Source organism: Ranitomeya variabilis, chromosome 1, assembly GCF_051348905.1.
Source record: "Ranitomeya variabilis isolate aRanVar5 chromosome 1, aRanVar5.hap1, whole genome shotgun sequence".
Taxonomy (NCBI): Eukaryota; Metazoa; Chordata; class Amphibia; order Anura; family Dendrobatidae; genus Ranitomeya; species Ranitomeya variabilis.
The window spans coordinates 445,646,148-445,666,407 of NC_135232.1; the positions used below are offsets into that span (position 1 = coordinate 445,646,148).

Consider the following 20,260-nt stretch of genomic DNA (forward strand, 5'->3'; position numbering starts at 1 on the left):
AGAGTCCTCAGTGGTTGATACCCTTTAATGGCTAACTGAAAAGATGGTAACAAATTGCAAGCTTTCGAGACTACACAGGTCTCTACATCAGGCAAAGACTAAAATAAATTCTGAAGAATCACATATTTATGCACAACATAGCACAGAAAAAAAAAAGGAAAAACCATGGATAAGACAGGTGACATGAAGCAGAATTACCATGAGTGATAAACAGTTATGTCCATAAATATTGGGCCTGTCCTTAGATAAGGATTGTTTTATTGTCCTCTGATTGGGGTCTGGTTCTGTTGTGATGACCCCTCATAGTCTGAGGTAGCTTCAAATCTAAGAGAGACAGAAGAGTATGGGAATATAAACTGATGACGACATTTGACAGTCTCACTGCAGGAATGAATGTGTCGCATGGATTTATGTCTTTTTACATTAACTAAGGAACTTGCCCATCAGACCATGTGGGGTCATCACAACAGAACCAGACCCCAATCAGAGGACAATAAAACAATCCTTATCTAAGAACTGGCCCAATATTTATGGACATAACTGTTTACCATCACTCATGGTAATTCTGCTTCATGTCACCTGTCTTATCCATGGTTTTTCCTTTTTTTTTTCTGTGCTATGTTGTGCATAAATATGTGATTCTTCAGAATTTCTTTTAGTCTTTGCCTGATGAAGAGACCTGTGTAGTCTTGAAAGCTTGCAATTTGTTACCATCTTTTCAGTTAGCCATTAAAAGGTATCAACCACTGAGGACTCTCAATTCTAAATATTTTTGATTCAACTTGAAATTCATTGATGCGCGGTGAAGGAAAAGTTACTTCCACATAAACTGCTGCACATCCATCATCATATAAAAAAAATGTATGAAGGGAGCTCAATACAAGACACATTTAAAAACAAAAATTGCCAAAAGGCATGAAGCTCTTTGTCTTGACCCCAAAAGATATGTTTATGCTATAGACCTCCACACACATAAGGCTGATGTGATAATGTGTTGGATGCAATCATCTTGTAAATATAGACAAATTAAACTGGTAGTAGCTACCAGCTGCATCCATTGTACAAAATAGAGCAATATATAAATAGGTAATAACTCTGTCATAAATAGTAAATTATTGCATAATTATATAGAACATAGGGAAGCTATTGCCATATTGACAAAAAATTATTCTAGCCTGGAAATAGAAACAATGAAAAGTATCATACAGGATATATTTCTAAATGCAGGTTCCAGATAAGAGACTACCTCATGTGTATATTCAAAGATGGCATGCTCATTCCTGTCCATTTAGGAATGCTTGGACCTGACACCCATAATGTGGTGGTGCACCATCTTAGGTGTCAGGTCCAAGCATTCCTACATGAACAGTTTCCTGGAAAGTAAATTGGTCATAGTGGGCCACTTGAATGGCCACTAAGGTCTCCTGATCTGACCCCCTTAGACTTTTATCTTTGGGGTAATCTGAAGGCAATTGTCTATGCTGTGAAGATACGAGATGTGCAGCATCTGAAACAACAGATACTGGAAGCCTGTGCTAGCATTTCTTCTGTGGTGTTGCTATCAGTGTGTCAAGAGTGGGAGAAGAGGGTTGCATTGACAATCCAACACAATGGGCAGCACTTTGAACACATTTTATAAGTGGTCATAAACTTGTAAATAACTCATGAAAGAATAATGTTATGTTAAAACTAAGCACAGCATTGTTTTTCTTGTGAAATTCTCAATAAGTTTGATATGTCACATGACCCTCTTCCCATTGGAAAAAATAAAGTTGGATCCAAAATGGCCGACTTCAAAATGGCCGCCATGGTCACCACCCATCTTGAAAAGTTTTCCCCCTCCCATATGCTAATGTGCCACAAACAGGAAGTTGATTTCACCAACCATTCCCATTTTATTTAGGTGTATCCATATTTCTTTCTCACTATTGAGACAACTGGGCCAGACATTCAGTGCCAAGTGCTCTCATTCTGACACCTATGGTTATGTCTCATTTTGTACAATTCCAGATGCTTCTTTTGCCGACTCCTTTGTCCACATACCACAGTCATGGAACATTTCTTCTCTATAGTAGAACCCTTCCCCCCACAGTGCAAAAATGCACTACTTATTTTTATGGATGCAAATCACAGCCATTTTTGTTCAGTTCACAAGTAGTGATGAGCGAATATACTCGTTACTCGAGATTTCCTTAGCACGATCGGGTGTCCTCCGAGTATTTACATCTGTTAGCCAGCATATGTACATGTGGGGGTTTCCTGGTTGCTAGGGAATCCCCACATATACTTATGCTGGCTAACAGATGTAAAACATTCAGCTGCGGCAATGAAAACTAAATCTCCGAACACTAAAAAATACTTGGAGGACACCCAAGCATGCTCGAGAAATCTCGAGTAACGAGTATATTCGCTCATCACTATTCACAAGCTATTGGGCCAGATTATAATTTTGTTCTGAAGGTACCCTTTGCTGACTGCAGCAAGATATTAATTCGGTATCCCACAATAAACATGAGAAGAGCAATGCTACCCATATGCTCTTTGTGTATATTCATTGCCTAGCACTATAAAACCTCCTTTCAGAATGAGAATCAAAACATGAGAGGACATCAAAGGGATAATTGTGCACACACATGGGTGCAGCTACAGATGCACAACAAAGCTGAACATTTTACACATTAGTCTATGCATATTGTACATACGGCCTGCCTGGCACATCACTGAAATGACTGCAGCTTCTAGAACATTTGAAGAGCTGTTACACTTATGTTAAGTACCAATTGTATTGGAGATAGTGCCAGGAAAAGTGCAGTGGAGATAAATATCAGCTAATAAATGTGTGAGCTATGTAGATTGGTGATATCTTAACTTACTTATTGTAAATATTCATTATTTCATATTGTTTGAGTTTTCAGACTTATGAGAATGCAAATTTACTGTGCTGTTCTGTGCATGTAAAAAGTATAGTCTTATTCATGAAAATATTTCACTTGTTTCTTGTCATACAGAAATCAAGAAATTTTTTCCCAATTACCTTCTTTGGATCGATTACCTGGATAGCAATTTTTTCTTATCTAATGGTATGGTGGGCACATCAGGTGAGCATATACTTAAGGAATGAAAAATGGCATAAAAATTCCTAGTCCACTAACACTATTAAGATCTATTATTTCTAGACCTTATTCAGACGTCCATGATTTTGCAAAAAAATAAGTGTCATCTTTGTTTTTGATCTGAGTAGCACCAGCAGGTCATGTATGAATAAATAAATAATTAAGTTGCAAAGCATCTCCTTTACCTCCTTTACAGTGTAATGTTAATCACAGACAATTATACTGACTGTTCACTAATGACATCATGTGCATAATTTTCATGGACCCATAGACTTATACGGGTGATTTTCATCGAAGACACAGATAAAATAAGACAGGTTTCCATTATTTTTTCAGAAGACATGCTATTTGCAAAAAAATCACCGATATAGTCCTAAAGACTATGATGGGAATGTGTTCTACCTGTGAAAGCCACGTAGAGAACACATAAGTAGAAAACAGACATATGAATGAGGCCTTAGACCAGGGATGTCAAACTCAAATACACAGAGGGCTTAAATTAAAAGTTTGGACAAAGCCATGGACAACCTTGATATTTATTTAAAAAAATGTTTATAATTGAGGAAGTTTTTCCTTATCAAATATAACGATGAACATTTTCATATGGAAACAGGCTTAAATTGGTTGTCCCATGAACAAAGTACATTTTATTTAATAGGTCTTAGAATAAAATACAATATGTTATGTAATAGCACACAGTATAATGGTCCCACATAGTCCTCCGTACAGTTAAATGGTCTCACATAATGACCCATACAGTATAATAGCCCCACATAGTCCTCCATACAGTATAATGGCCACCACACAGTGTTTCATACAGTATAATGGGCCAACATAATGCTCCATACGGTATAAAGGGCCCCACATAGTCCTACATGCAGTATACTGGCATCACTGTTGTGAATTCCGCTCTTGGGCTCCCTCCGGTGGTTGTAAGTAGCACTTTTGTGAATTCTGCTCTTGGGCTCCCTCCTGTGGTTTTGAGTGGTATAGCTGCTTCTTGGATTTAGCATCAGCAGCTGCTTCCACTGATCGTCTTTCTGGCTCGGCTATTTTAGTCTTGCCTTATCCCTCAATCAATGCCAGTTGTCAATTGTTCCTGTTTGGAGTCACTGCTCTTTTGGATTTCCCTGACACTCTGTCCAGTTCAGCAAAGATAAGTCCTTGCTTGTCCTTTTGCAGTCCACTTGTTGTGGACTTTATTGTTCAGCACATTTTATGTTTTGCTCATTTGTCCAGCTTATCAGTATGGATCTATTCAGCTAAGCTGGAAGCTCTGGGCTGCAGATTTTGCCCTCCACACCTTTAGTCAGGTGTGGAGATTTTTGCATATCTCTGCGGTGGACTTTTTCTAGTTTTTATTACTGACCGCACAGTGTTCTTTCCTGTACTATCTATCTAGCTAGAAGTGGCCTCCTTTGCTAAATCTTGTTTCATACTACGTATGTCATTTCCTTCTCCTCTCACAGTCATTATTTGTGGGGGCTGTCCTATCCTTTGGGGATTTTCTCTGAGGCAAGATAGCTTTCCTATTTCTACCTTTAGGGGTAGCTAGTTCTCCGGCTGTGACAAGGTGTCCAGGGAGTGACAGGAACATCCCACGGCTACTGCTAGTGTTGTGTTAAGATCAGGAACTGCGGTCTGTATAGTTACCACCTGCTCAGAGCTAGTCGCATGTCGCTCCTAAAGTACCAGTCCATAACAGTACAACTGGCCACAAATGAGTTGAATGCATCTCAAAAGAAGGAAAAGAAAAAGAGTTCTGAGCCATTTTTTTTTTCTTTAGTCTGTTTTGTCTTTTTCCTTCCTCTTAATCTCTGGGTGGATTTGGGCGCGGACATGGATGTTCAGGGTTTGTCTTCTCATGTGGATCAGCTTGCTGCAAGAGTTCAGAGTATCCAAGATTATGTTGTTCAGACTCCAGCCTTAGAGCCTAGAATTCCTATTCCAGATTTGTTTTACGGGGATAGATCTAAGTTTTTGAACTTTGAAAATAACGGCAAATTGTTTTTTGCTCTGAAACCCTGTTCCTCTGGTGACCCCACTCAGCAAGTTAAAATAGTTATTTCTCTGCTGCTTGGTGACCCTCAGGACTGGGCATTCTCCCTTGAGTCAGGGGATCCGGCATTGCTTAATGTAGATGCATTTTTTCAATCGCTCGGATTATTGTATGACGAACCTAACTCTGTGGATCATGCGGAAAAAACCTTGTTGGCCCTGTGCCAGGGTCAGGAAGCGGCAGAATTATACTGCCAGAAATTTAGAAAATGGTCTGTGCTCACTAAATGGAATGAGGACGCTCTGGCAGCAATTTTCAGAAAGGGTCTTTCTGAAGCCCTTAAAGATGTTATGGTGGGGTTCCCCACGCCTGTTGGTCTGAGCGAATCTATGTCTCTAGCCATTCAGATTGATCGGCGCCTGCGCGAGCGCAAAGTGGTGCACCATATGGCAGCATCCTCTGAACAGAGTCCTGAGCCTATGCAATGTGATAGGATTCTGACTAGAGCGGAACAGAGGGGATACAGACGTCAGAATGGGCTGTGTTTTTACTGTGGTGATTCAGCTCATACTATCTCTGATTGCCCTAAGCGTATTAAGAGGGTCGCTAGATCTGTTACCATTAGTACTGTACAGCCTAAGTTTCTCCTGTCTGTGACCCTGATTTGCTCATTGTCATCTTTCTCTGTCATGGCATTTGTGGATTCAGGCGCTGCCCTGAACTTAATGGACTTAGAATTCGCCAGGCGCTGTGGTTTTTCTTTGCAGCCTTTGCAGAGCCTTATTCCATTGAGGGGTATTGATGCTACACCGTTGGCCAAGAATAAACCTCTGTATTGGACTCAGCTGACTATTTGCATGGCTCCAGCACATCAGGAAGATTGTCGTTTTCTGGTGTTGCATAATTTACATGATGTTGTTGTACTGGGTTACAAGTACACAATCCAGTGTTGGATTGGAAATCAATGTCTGTGACTAGTTGGGGTTGTCAAGGGGTACATAGTGACGTTCCTTTAATGTCAATTTCCTCTTCTCCCTCTTCTGATGTTCCTGAATTTTTGTCAGATTTTCAGGATGTATTCGATGAGCCCAAGTCCAGTTCCCTTCCTCCACATAGGGACTGTGATTGTGCTATTGACTTGATTCCAGGCTCTAAGTTCCCTAAGGGCCTACTTTTCAACCTGTCTGTGCCAGAACATACCGCTATGCGGAGCTATGCTAAGGAGTCCTTGGAGAAAGGGCATATTCGGCCGTCTTCGTCACCATTGGGAGCGGGATTCTTTTTTGTTGCCAAGAAGGATGGCTCCTTGAGGCCCTGTATTGATTATCGCCTCCTTAATAAGATCACGGTCAAATTCCAATACCCTTTACCTTTGCTCTCTGATTTGTTGTCTCAGATTAAGGGGGCTAGTTGGTTTACGAAGATTGACCTTCGAGGGGCATATAATCTTGTTCGTATTGTAGCGTGGCTAAAGGGTGTCTAATCGACGGGAGATATGTGTCGCATAGATGGCTTGCCACTGTGATGTAACCATAGCTACCTATCTGTCTGTCAGGACCTGTGGTGATGTCAGACCACATGGCTAATCATGTGATGGGTTACTGGGTGTGGTTAGCTCTATATAAGACAGGCTAATGTTTAACACAGGGGATATGTGTGGAGGTGCTAGCCTGCAGTGTGTTAAGGCTCCAGCACTGAGCCTGAAGGAATGGACACTTGTTTTTTCCCTTTTGCCTGAGTTAAAGGCTATTTGTTTTTCCTGTTTATGCTAAACTGGTTTATGAAGCAATAAACCTTTGAACTTTTGTTGGAACCTGCCTCCTAAGTGTCAGCCGTCGCACCTGAGTGAGTGAAATCCTTACAATTGGTGGTAGACGTGCGGGCAGCGTTCCCAGTGGAGACGTAAGTCTATTTTTTGGATGTCCTGGGTCAAGTCGGCTGTAAGCCAGCAAGCATTGCCGGGGAAAATGGAGGACCTGCTGAAACACTTGGTCCAGTCGCAGTCACAGCAGCAAGAGGCTAACAGGCTGTTTATGCAGCAGTTGCAACAGAACCAGCAAGAGACCAACAAGCTGTTGATGCAGCAGATACAACAGAGCCAGCAGGAGCAACGGCAGAGTCAGCAGGAGCAACGGCAGCAGATGCAGCTTCTGGCAACCGCCATCCAGGGCAAGACGAGCACCCCAACCCCAGGTTTGGCTGATGACACCCACGTCCGGAAGACGGTAAGACGCGCATTACAGAAAATGACCCCCGGGGATGATGTTGACGCCTTCCTGACAGTGTTTGAGAGGGTCGCTGAGAGGGAAAAACTCCCGCCAGAGCAGTGGGTAGAGGTTTGGGGGTGACGCTGACTGTTAGGGCACAGCGAGTTCACTGCTGGGCCTATCACCGGGACAAACCGCCTCGCTCCCAAATGTTTGACCTGTTGCACCTGGTTCAGAAATGGCTGCAGCCAGAGTTATGTACACCTGCACAGATGGTGGAACGAATGATGATGGATCGGTTTGTGCATTCCCTCCCGAGGTCCATACAGACTTGGGTTGCCCAGGGTGATCCCCAGAATGCCGACGAACTGATCGGACTGGTCGAGAGATACCAAGGGATGGAAGGCTCCTTTGGGAGGCAGCCCATGCCGTACTGGGGGTCCCAGAAAGCTGCTGAGTCCCAAAAAGGGGTGGCGCATCCAAGGTCACAAAGGGCGGGGGAGGTGGTGCCCAAGGTCCCTACGGGTGATATTATTTGCTGGAGGTGCCACGGGCCAGGACATATAGCTGCCCGTTGTTCCCAGACCACTGAGCAGATGGACTGCAGCATGGGACGCCGTTGTTCATACTATGCGTATCCAGCCTGCAGTGTGAACTCTCCGCCCAACGAGGGACCTCAAGCGTGTCCCGTAAGGGTGAACGGTCGAGCAGCAACAGCGCTGTTAGACTCAGGGAGCTTAGTGACCCTGATGAGGGCCACTTTCCCTCTCCACCTGCTCCCGGGAAAGAAGGTCGGCGTGCGGTGCATACATGGTGATGCCAAGGACTACCCTTTGGCCAGGGTGGACATTGAAACGGCATGTGGCACTGAGTCCCACCTAGTCGGCATCGTGTAGGACTTGTTGCACCCTATAATTATTGGCCGGGATTTCTGTCTGTTTTGGGATTTGTGGGGAAAAGGTTCTGAGCTCCCTAGCAAGAGTAGGGAACCAGTGAACCCTGGAAGGGTGTCACCACACCCAGAGACAGACAGGTTTCCTTTTTGTGTGCTGGTTGGGGATGAGGAGGAAGTGTCCCCTGCATCTGACACTATGGAGTTAGAGGTAACCGGTGAAAATTTTGGGACTGCCCAACATAGGGACCCCACTCTGAGGGAAGCCTTTAATAATGTCACAGTTATTGACGGGGTGGTACAGGAGCCGGGGGCAGACACAAGGTTTCCCCATTTTCTGATGAGTGGAGAGTTGTTGTACCGGGTCACGAAAATAAGGGAGGAGTTGGTAGAGCAGTTGGTAGTGCCGGGTCCATATAGACGGAAGGTGTTGGACATGGCCCATTCACACATCTTGGGTGGACACCTAGGGGTGGAAAAAACGCAGGAACGGGTTGTGCAGAGATTCTATTGGCCTGGGTGTCACCGAGAAATAGTGAACTATTGCAGGTCCTGCCCTACATGTCAGCTAACTGCTCCCACTCCTCATTTCCGGAACCCCCTTGTGCCACTGCCCATTATTGAGGTACCGTTCGAGAGAATTGCCATGGACTTGGTTGGTCCCTTAGTTAAATCAGCCCAGGGCCATCAGTATATATTAGTCATCCTGGACTATGCCACACGCTATCCTGAGGCAATTCCCTTGAGAAATTCTTCCTCGAAGAGTATAGCCCGCGAGTTGGTCCATGTCTTTTCCCGGACAGGTCTGCCGAAGGAGATCCTGACTGACCAGGGGACACCTTTCATGAGCAAGGTGATGAGGGAGTTATGCAAAGCCCTGAAAATCTCCCAGTTGAGGACCTCGGTGTACCATCCCCAGTCAGATGGTCTTGTTGAGAGATTTAACAAGACACTGAAGAGCATGCTGAGAAAAGCTATAGAGAAAGACGGTAGAGGCTGGGATTGTCTCTTACCCTATCTGATGTTTTCCATTCGTGAAGTTCCACAGGCCTCCACAGGGTTCTCACCGTTTGAGCTTCTATATGGCCGACATCCGCGATGACTCCTGGATGTAGCCAAGGAAACCTGGGAAGCCAAAGCCACGCCCCACAGAAGCGTCATTGAGCATGTGGCCCTGATGCAGCAGAGGATTGCAAAGGTGATGCCTATCGTGAAAGAACACCTCCTCCAGGCACAAGAAGCTCAGGCCAGAATCTACAACCGGTCTGCAAGAGTGAGGCAGTTCAATCCGGGAGACCGAGTTCTTGTGTTAGTTCCGACGGTGGAAAGCAAGTTCTTGGCCAAATGGCAAGGGCCATATGAGGTTGTCGAGAAACTTGGTGAAGTAAATTATAAAATTCACCAACCAGGAAGACGGAAACCATTCCAAGTGTACCATGTCAACCTCATCAAGCCGTGGCAAGATAGAGAGCCGACAGTAACTCCATCGTTGTTAAGCAACCCAGAAGGTGAGGTTGGAGCGGTTACTATAGCGGAGACGCTATCGAAGACCCAGAAACAACAGTGCCGGGAGTTACTCCAGAAAAACAGGGACCTGTTTTCAGAGTTGCCAGGACACACGAAGGTCATAGCGCACGAGGTCCTAACAGAGCCACATGTGCGGGTGAACATGAAGCCCTATCGTATTCTTGAGGCTCGTCGAGAAGTTATCTCCAAGGAAGTGGAGCGTATGTTGAAGCTTGGAGTCATTGAGGAATCCAAGAGCGGTTGGTCGAGCCCAATTGTCCTGGTCCCAAAACCTGATGGAGAGTGGAGGTTTTGCAACGACTATCGAAAGTTGAATGAGGTCTCCAAGTTTGACGCTTATCCCATGCCCCGCGTTGATGAGCTCATCGAAAGGCTTGGGCCCGCCAGGTACATAACCACCTTGGATTTGACGAAGGGGTATTGGCAGATCCCCATGGCAGAGGAAGCCAAGGAGAAGACGGCGTTTTCTTCACCAGATGGATGTTTCCAGTATGTCCGGATGCCGTTTGGCCTACAGGGAGCTCCGGCGACCTTCCAGAGGGCTATGGATAGAATCCTTGCACCCCATAAGGCATACGCTGCTGCGTACCTGGATGATATCGTCATCTTTAGCCCGGACTGGGAGAGTCATCTGGAAAAGGTCCAAGCGGTGTTTGATGCTATAAGAGAGGCCGGATTTACAATAAACCCGAAGAAGTGTGCCTTGGGTAAAGAAGAAGCTAAGTACCTTGGATACATAGTGGGTCGTGGAGAAATAAAACCCCAAATCAGTAAAGTGGAGGCAATTCAAACATGGCCAAAACCAGTTTCCAAGAAGCAAGTTAAAGCCTTCCTGGGAATCGTGGGATATTACAGGAGGTTCATCCCAAACTTCGCCACGATGGCTGCGCCTCTGACTGACCTGCTAAAAGGGACAAAATCAGTAATGGTTAAGTGGTCCGAAGAAACAGAGTCAGCCTTCCAAGAAATGAAAGAGGCTTTGTGTAAGCAACCCGTTCTGATGGCCCCAAACTTCAAAAAAGAGTTTATTCTTCAGACAGATGCTCAGGTGGGAGCAGTCCTTTCCCAAGAGCTACATGGGGAGGAGCATCCTGTCCTCTATCTGAGTAGGAAGTTGTCCTCATCTGAAAAGAACTACTCAGTCGTTGAGAAGGAGTGCTTGGACATAAAATGGGCGGTGGACACATTACGGTACTATCTGCTGGGACGTAAATTTAGATTGATATCTGACCATGCCCCACTTAGGTGGATGTGGGAAACGAAGGGTAGAAATGCTAGGGTCACTCGTTGGTTCTTAGCCCTGCAGGACTTCTGTTTCCATGTGGAACATAAGGCCGGAAAGCTGCACGGTAATGCTGATGCCCTGTCAAGAATCCCTTGTCTAGTGGGGGAAAGTGCCAAGCCCCACGGCTTTAGGCAGAGGGGGGAGGTATGTAGCGTGGCTAAAGGGTGTCTAATCGACGGGAGATATGTGTTGCATAGATGGCTTGCCGCTGTGATGTAACCATAGCTACCTATATGTCTGTCAGGACCTGTGGTGATGTCAGACCACATGGCTAATCATGTGATGGGTTACTGGGTGTGGTTAGCTCTATATAAGACAGGCTAATGTTTAACACAGGGGATATGTGTGGAGGTGCTAGCCTCCAGTGTGTTAAAGCTCCAGCACTGAGCCTGAAGGAATGGACACTTGTTTTTTCCCTTTTGCCTGAGTTAAAGGCTATTTGTTTTTCCTGTTTATGCTAAACTGGTTTATGAAGCAATAAACCTTTGAACTTTTGTTGGAACCTGCCTCCTAAGTGTCAGCCGTCGCACCTGAGTGAGTGAAATCCCTACAGTATTAAACAGTGTGACGAATGGAAAACTGCATTTAATACGCCCGAAGGCCATTTTGAATACCTGGTGATGCCTTTCGGGCTTTCTAATGCTCCTTCTGTATTTCAGTCCTTCATGCATGACATTTTCCGCAATTATCTTGATAAATTCTTGATTGTGTATTTGGATAATATTTTGATTTTTTCCAATGATTGGGAGTCTCATGTGAAGCAGGTCAGGATGGTATTCCAGATCCTTCGTGATAATGCTCTATTTGTGAAGGGGTCTAAGTGCCTATTTGGAGTTCAGAAGGTCTCTTTTTTGGGGTTTAATTTTTCTCCTTCGTCTATAGAAATGGATCCTGTTAAGGTCCAAGCCATTCATAACTGGATTCAACCCACATCTGTGAAGAGCCTTCAGAAATTTTTGGGCTTTGCTAATTTTTATCGCCGTTTCATTGCCAACTTCTCTAGTGTGGTTAAGCCCCTGACCGATTTGACAAAGAAAGGCGCTGACAAATTGGTCCTCTGAGGCTGTTGAGGCCTTTCAGGAGCTTAAGCGCCGATTTACTTCTGCCCCTGTCTTGCGTCAGCCGGATGTGTCTCTTCCTTTTCAGGTTGAGGTTGACGCTTCTGAGATTGGGGCAGGGGCCGTTTTGTCACAGAGGAATTCTGATGGTTCCTTGATGAAACCATGTGCCTTCTTTTCCCGAAAGTTTTCGCCTGCGGAACGCAATTATGATGTCGGCAATCGGGAGTTGTTGGCTATGAAGTGGGCATTTGAGGAGTGGCGACATTGGCTTGAGGGAGCCAAGCACCGCGTTGTGGTCTTGACCGATCATAAGAATTTGATTTACCTCGAGTCGGCCAAGCGGCTGAACCCTAGACAGGCTCGATGGTCCCTGTTTTTCTCCCGTTTCGATTTTGTGGTTTCATATCTTCCGGGATCTAAGAATGTTAAAGCGGATGCCCTCTCTAGGAGTTTTTTGCCTGATTCTCCTGGAGTTCTTGAGCCGGTTAGCATTCTTAGAGAAGGGGTGATTCTTTCTGCCATCTCCCCTGATTTACGGCGGGTGCTTCAGGAATTTCAGGCTGATAAAACTGACCGCTGTCCTGTGGGGAAGCTGTTTGTTCTTGATAGATGGACAAGTAAGGTAATTTCTGAGGTCCATTGTTCGGTGTTGGCCGGTCATCCTGGGATTTTTGGTACCAGAGATTTGGTGGCTAGGTCCTTTTGGTGGCCTTCCTTGTCGTGGGATGTGCGTTCTTTTGTGCAGTCCTGTGGGACTTGTGCCCGGGCTAAACCTTGCTGTTCCCGCGCTAGTGGGTTGCTTTTGCCTTTGCCTGTCCCTGAGAGGCCCTGGACGCATATTTCCATGGATTTTATTTTGGATCTTCCTGTGTCCCAGAGGATGTCTGTTATCTGGGTGGTTTGTGACCGGTTCTCTAAAATGGTCCATTTGGTACCTTTGCCTAAATTGCCTTCCTCTTCTGATTTGGTTCCATTGTTTTTTCAGCATGTGGTTCGTTTGGCATTCTGGAAAATATTGTGTCTGACAGAGGTTCCCAGTTTGTTTCAAGGTTTTGGCGGGCCTTTTGTGCTAGGATGGGCATTAATTTGTCTTTTTCTTCGGCTTTCCATCCTCAGACAAATGGCCAAACTGAGCGAACAAATCAAACCTTGGAAACCTATTTGAGATGCTTTGTGTCTGCTGATCAGGATGATTGGGTGGCTTTCTTGCCGTTGTCCGAGTTTGCCCTTAATAAACGGGCCAGTTCGGCTACTTTGGTTTCGCCTTTTTTTTTGTAATTTTGGTTTCCATCCTCGTTTTTCTTCAGGGCAGGTTGAGCCTTCTGATTGTCCTGGTGTAGATTCTGTGATGGACAGGTTACAGCAGATTTGGACTCATGTGGTAGACAATTTGACGTTGTCTCAGGAAAAGGCTCAGCGTTTTGCTAACCGCCGTCGGTGTGTTGGTCCTCGGCTTCGTGTGGGGGATTTAGTCTGGTTATCTTCTCGTCGTGTTCCTATGAAGGTTTCTTCCCCTAAGTTCAAGCCTCGGTTTATTGGTCCTTATAAGATTTCTGAGATTATCAATCCAGTGTCTTTTCGTTTGGCCCTTCCAGCCTCTTTTGCCATCCCCAATGTTTTCCATAGATCTTTGTTGCGGAGATATGTGGTACCCGTTGTTCCCTCTGTTGATCCTCCTGCCCCGGTGTTGGTTGAGGGGGAGTTGGAATATGTGGTTGAGAAAATTTTGGATTCTCGTTTTTCGAGGCGGAGGCTTCAGTATCTTGTCAAGTGGAAGGGTTATGGCCAGGAGGATAATTCTTGGGTGGTTGCCTCCGATGTCCATGCTGCCGATTTGGTTCGTGCTTTTCACTTGGCTCGTCCTGATCGGCCTGGGGGCTCTGGTGAGGGTTCGGTGACCCCTCCTCAAGGGGGGGGTACTGTTGTGAATTCCGCTCTTGGGCTCCCTCATGTGGTTGTAAGTAGCACTTTTGTGAATTCTGCTCTTAGGCTCCCTCCTGTGGTTTTGAGTGGTATAGTTGCTTCTTGGATTTAGCATCAGCAGCTGCTTCCACTGATCGTCTTTCTGGCTCGGCTATTTTAGTCTTGCCTTATCCCTCAATCAATGCCAGTTGTCAATTGTTCCTGTTTGGAGTCACTGCTCTTTTGGATTTCCCTGACACTCTGTCCAGTTCAGCAAAGATAAGTCCTTGCTTGTCCTTTTGCAGTCCACTTGTTGTGGACTTTATTGTTCAGCACATTTTATGTTTTGCTCATTTGTCCAGCTTATCAGTATGGATCTATTCAGCTAAGCTGGAAGCTCTGGGCTGCAGATTTTGCCCTCCACCCCTTTAGTCAGGTGTGGAGATTTTTGCATATCTCTGCAGTGGACTTTTTCTAGTTTTTATTACTGACCGCACAGTGTTCTTTCCTGTACTATCTATCTAGCTAGAAGTGGCCTCCTTTGCTAAATCTTGTTTCATACTACGTATGTCATTTCCTTCTCCTCTCACAGTCATTATTTGTGGGGGGCTGTCCTATCCTTTGGGGATTTTCTCTGAGGCAAGATAGCTTTCCTATTTCTACCTTTAGGGGTAGCTAGTTCTCCGGCTGTGACGAGGTGTCCAGGGAGTGACAGGAACATCCCACGGCTACTGCTAGTGTTGTGTTAAGATCAGGAACTGCGGTCTGTATAGTTACCACCTGCTCAGAGCTAGTCGCATGTCGCTCCTAAATTACCAGTCCATAACACATCACATAGTGACCCATACAGTATAATGGCCCCAAATAGTCCTCCATACAGTATAATGGGCACCACACAGTGCTCCATACAGTATAATGGGCCATCATAATCCTCCATACAGTATAATGGGCACCACACAATGCTCCCTGCAGTATAATGGGCACCACATAGTGCTCCATACAGTATAATGGGCCATCATAATCCTCCATACAGTATAATGGGCACCACACAATGCTCCCTGCAGTATAATGGGCACCACACAGTGCTCTATGCAGTATAATGGTCACCACATAGTGTTCCGTACAGTGCAATGGGCACCCCACAGTGCTCCATACAGCATAATGAGCACCACATAGTGCTGCATACAGTATAATGTCCAGCACACAATGCTCCAGACAGTATAATGGGCACCACTCAGTGCTCCATTCAGTATAATGGGCCCCATCTATTACTCCATACATCATAATGGACACCACATAGTGCTCCATACAGCATAATGGACACCACAGAGTGCTCCATATAGTATAATGGGCACCACACAGTGCTCCATACAGTATAATGGGCACCACGGTGTTCCATACAGTATAAAGGGCCACACATAGCTCTCCATACAGTATAATGTCCTCATATAAAACAATGTAAAAAAAACGACTCACCTCTGCTCGTTCCAGCATTGCTCCGGTCTCTTCACGGTGTTTTCATATGCTCTGCACATCTTGGTACAGCAGGCTCGTAGTAATGACGTCATCGCTCCAGCTGCGCTGAGCTGTCACACACAGAGGGGGCAGGATGTGAGAGGAAGCGTCAGCTGACGCTCCTTACTCCATCATTGCTTTCAACTGTATCGACATCTCTGATGCCAATATAGTTGAAAGTGTGATGCTGGCATCGCGGGCCAAATATAGTCAGTGGACCTGCCCAGTGTTGTGGGCCAAATATACTCAGCCTTCGGGCCAGATTTGGCCCACATGCCAGAGTTTGATATATGTGTTAGTGTTAGACTAACATGATCCACAATTTTTTTCCTAATACAGGTGCTTCTCTCAAAATTAATATATAATTTAAAAGTTAATTTATTTCAGTTCTTCAATACAAAGAGTGAAACTCATATATTATATAGTCATTACAAACAGAGTGATCTATTTCAAGTTTTTATGTCTGTTAATGTTGATGATTATGGCTTACAGCCAATGAAAACCCAAAAGTCATTATCTTAGTAAATAAGAATAATTAATAAAAAAAACACCTGCAAAGGCTTCCTAAGCATTTTAAAAGGTCCCTTAGTCTGTTTCAGTAGGCTGCACAATCATGGGGAAGATTGCTGACTTGACAGATGTCCAGAAGGCAGTCATTGACACACTCCACAAGGAGGGTAAGCCACAAAAGGTCATTGCGAAAGGAGCTGGCTGTTCACAGAGTGCTGTATCCAAGCATATTAATGGAAAGTTGAGTGGAAAGAAAAAGTGTGGTAGAAAAAGGTGCACAAGCAACCAGGATAACCGCAGCCTTGAAAGGCCAGGGTCACACTTGTGAGTGCAATGCGAGAAACTCATGTGATTCTCTCACATCAATACCCAGCACTACCGCTGGCACTCAGGAAAGGAGCGTGCAGCTGCATGTATTTCTATGCAGCTGAACGCTCCGGTCCTGAGAGCCGGCGGCTGTGCCGAGTATTGATGTGAGAGACTCGTGCGAGTTTCTCATATTGCACTCGCAAGTGTGACCCCGGCCAAAGGATTGTTAAGAAAAGGCCATTCAAAAATTTGAGAGAGATTCACAAGGGAGTGCTGGAGACATTGCTTCAAGAGCCACCACACACAGACGTATCCGAGACATGAAACTGATAAAGAGCAAAAAAGATCCTCCACATACACTATAATATACAAAAATATTTAGTTTTATTAAATCAATATCATAAAAACATGATCAGAAGGGAGATGAGAACACATACTGTACAAAAAAACACATTGCGCAAGAAGATAAATCCTATTGACAGATATAAAGTGCATCTAGTATACAAGATCATTTATTAGAAATTATGTTGAAATATTGTATAGCCCCAGTTGCAGAATTCACAAAATCATACGTTTATAAAATAGAATTCCCATATATACATTATATACACACTGGTGCAAATGATGAAAAGCTTACTGGTAAAGTGGGAGGTCGTAAGGTGCAAAGAAAATGCTGAGCAACACTGGAGACTAACCCAATCATGTACTGCAGATCAGAGGAGTCAGATATTTTGGAAGTAAAGCTGGAAGTATTTGATCTGAGTCAACAGTCTGCAGACAGATTCCGGAAGAGGTGTGCATAAAGTTACTTAGCCAGGCCATACTGGACATAGTTCAAACAGTAGATGTTAGTGATCATTTCTACCTACAATCAGAACTTGCTTCAGTTGACCCTTTGACGCGCGTTTCGGCTGTTTTCTTCATCAGGAGTAGGGTTGAGCGACTTTTGCTTTTTTAGGATCGAGTTGGGTTTTGTGAAACCCGACCTTCTCGAAAGTCGGGTCGCGTGAAATCGGCCGATTCTACTGTAAAGTCGGGTTCCGGACCGGAACACGAAACCCAATGCAAGTCAATGTGGATTCTCTCTCTCTCTCTCTCTCTCTCTCGTCGACTTTTGAAAATGAACGATCCGTTTCGCTCAACCCTAATCAGGAGTGCATAGCTGTTACTGTTTAGGGCATTATAGGCTCTGTATAATAATAATAATCTTTATTTTTATATAGCGCTAACATATTACGCAGCGCTTTACAGTTTGTACACATTATCATCGCTGTCCCCGATGGGGCTCACAATCTAAATTCCCTATCAGTATGTCTTTGGAATGTGGGAGGAAACCGGAGTGCCCGGAGGAAACCCACGCAAACACGGAGAGAACATACAAACTCTTTGCAGATGTTGTCCAAGGTGGGATTAGAACCCAGGACTCCAGCGCTGCAAGGCTGCTGTGCTAACCACTGCGCCACCGTGCTGCCCTCCGGGACATGGGCTACAAGTGTCGCATTCCTTGTGTTAAGCCATTCATGACCAATAGACAATGCCAGAAGCGTCTTACCTGGACATAGGAGAAAAAGAATTGGACTGTTGTTCAGTGGTTCGAGATGTTGCTTTCAGATGAAAGTAAATTTTGCATTTCCTTTGGAAATCAAGGTCCCAGAGTCTGGAGGAAGAGTGGAGAGGCACACAATCCAAGCTGCTTGAGGTCTAGTGTAAAGTTTCCACAATCAGTAATAGTTTGGGGAGCCATGTCACCTGCTGGTGTAGGTCCACTGTGTTTTCTCAAGACCAAAGTCAGCGCAGCCATCTACCAGGAAATTTTAGAGCACTTCATGCTTCCCTCGACCGACAAGCTTTTTGGAGATGGAAATTTCATTCTCCGGCAGGACTTGCCACCTGTCCACACTTCCAAAAGTATCAATACCTGCTTTAAAAACAACAGTGTCACTGTGCTTGATTGGCCAGAAAACTCGCCTGACTTTAACCCCATAGAGAATCTATGGGGTATTGTCAAGAGGAAGATGAGAGACACTAGACCCAACAATGCAGACAAGCTGAAGGCTGCTATCAAAGCAACCTGGGCTTTCAAAACACCTCAGCACTACCACAGGCTGATCGCCTCCATGCCACACTGCATTGATGCAGTAATTGATGCAGAAAGAGCCCCGACCAAGTATTGAGTGCATTTACTGAACATACTTTTCAGTAGGCCAACATTTCAGATTTTAAAATGATTTTTTAAGCTAGTATCATAAAGTATTCTAATTTACTGCGATAATAACTTTCGGGTTTTCATTGGCTGTAAGCCATACTTTTCAACATTAACAGAAATAAACACTCTGTTTTGTAATGACTAGAGATGAGCGGTGTTTGAGTCGAACTGTTCGCCAATTTCAAATTCGAGCTGTTTTGGGCGGTGTTTGAGTGGTTCAACGAACCCGAACAATTTGCTTAAAATTCAGCTGTTCGAGTTTCTGTTCGATAACTGTTCGTTCACCAAAAGTCTAGCTTGATTTTGCACATTAAAACTGTTTATCATTGTTAATGGACTGTTTCAGTGTATAGTGGGCGGGGGGGCGGGGGATAGATCTGTGCTGAAATAACGCCGATCTCCATATTTTTTTTTCCCGCATTTACAGAGGGGCGGTGCAGTCTCTCAGTCTATCAGCAGTGCACACACACAGCAATGTGCTAGTGATGCACACAAGCAAGGGCATGTGTCATTGGCTGTGTATGTCACATGTCCTTGCCCTATAAGAACCAGCCATTTGCCCCGTCGTCACCATTTCCTCACTGCTGCAGCTTAGTGTTAGACGGCACCGCTGCTGCTGTGGGCGCTATACAGACCAAGAGTGTTTTTTTTAAGCAAATTGTCAGAGAGATAGGTTTAGGGAGTCGGGAGGAGTCGGGACTAGTTGTAATATCAGCCCTTTTCAGGGTAGGTTACAGCAGTTCATAGCACTGTTTGCCAGGCAGGTCTGAGCCAGTGCTGTGCAAGTGTTAGTCACAGCCAGGGCCGGACTGGCCATAGGGCAGTTCTGGCAAATGCCAGAAGGGCCGGTGGCAGTAGTGGGCAGCTCGAATGTGCCGCTGTCGGCACACTCCCCACGTTGTCGCGGCACACTCCCGGCCCCGCATTCAACTATACCGGCGTCATAGACGTCGGTACAGTTGAATGCAATGATGGAGGAGAGAGCGTCTGCTGACGCTTCCTCTCCCATCATTCCCCGCTCTGCTTGCCGCTGACACTGCGGTTGCGCGATGACGTCATATCATCGCGCACCTGCAGTGTGACCGGGCGGGCAGACTGCGACTTCTGAGGCCGGAGCCAGGAGCAGCGCGGGACACGAGGAGAGAGGTGAGTAGTGTGTTTGTTTTGTTTTTTTATCAATGAGTGATGACTGGATTGTGGAGCTATTGGGGGGGGGGCTGCCTGCATTACTTTCTATGGGGGCTGCCTGACTGCATTACTTTCTATGGGGGCTGCCTGCCTGCATTACTTTCTATGGGGGCTGCCTGCCTGCATTACTTTCTATGGGGGCTGCCTGCCTGCATTACATTCTATGGGGGCTGCCTGCCTGCATTACTTTCTATGGGGGCTGCCTGCCTGCATTACTTTCTATGGGGGCTGCCTGCCTGCATTACATTCTATGGGGCTGCCTGCCTGCATTACTTTCTATGGGGGCTGCCTGCCTGCATTACATTCTATGGGGGCTGCCTGCCTGCATTACTTTCTATGGGGGCTGCCTGCCTGCATTACATTCTATGGGGGCTGCCTGCCTGCATTACTTTCTATGGGGGCTGCCTGCCTGCATTACATTCTATGGGGGCTGCCTGCCTGCATTACTTTCTATGGGGGCTGCCTGCCTGCATCACATTCTATGGGGGCTGCCTGCCTGCATCACATTCTATGGGGGCTGCCTGCCTGCATTACTTTCTATGGGGG

At 45.5% G+C, this 20,260-nt stretch overlaps 1 protein-coding gene across 10 annotated transcripts in view; it reads left to right on the forward strand.

Moving 5' to 3' along the window:
• The window catches only part of SLC24A2 (solute carrier family 24 member 2), a 675,272-nt gene that overhangs the window by 644,233 nt on the left and 10,779 nt on the right, over positions 1-20,260 (forward strand). For all 10 annotated transcript variants that reach the window (XM_077249620.1, XM_077249614.1, XM_077249629.1 and 7 more), the window contains one exon: positions 3,009-3,098. In XM_077249620.1, coding sequence (XP_077105735.1) covers positions 3,009-3,098 — 90 coding nt within the window. The remainder of the gene's footprint in view (positions 1-3,008; positions 3,099-20,260) is intronic.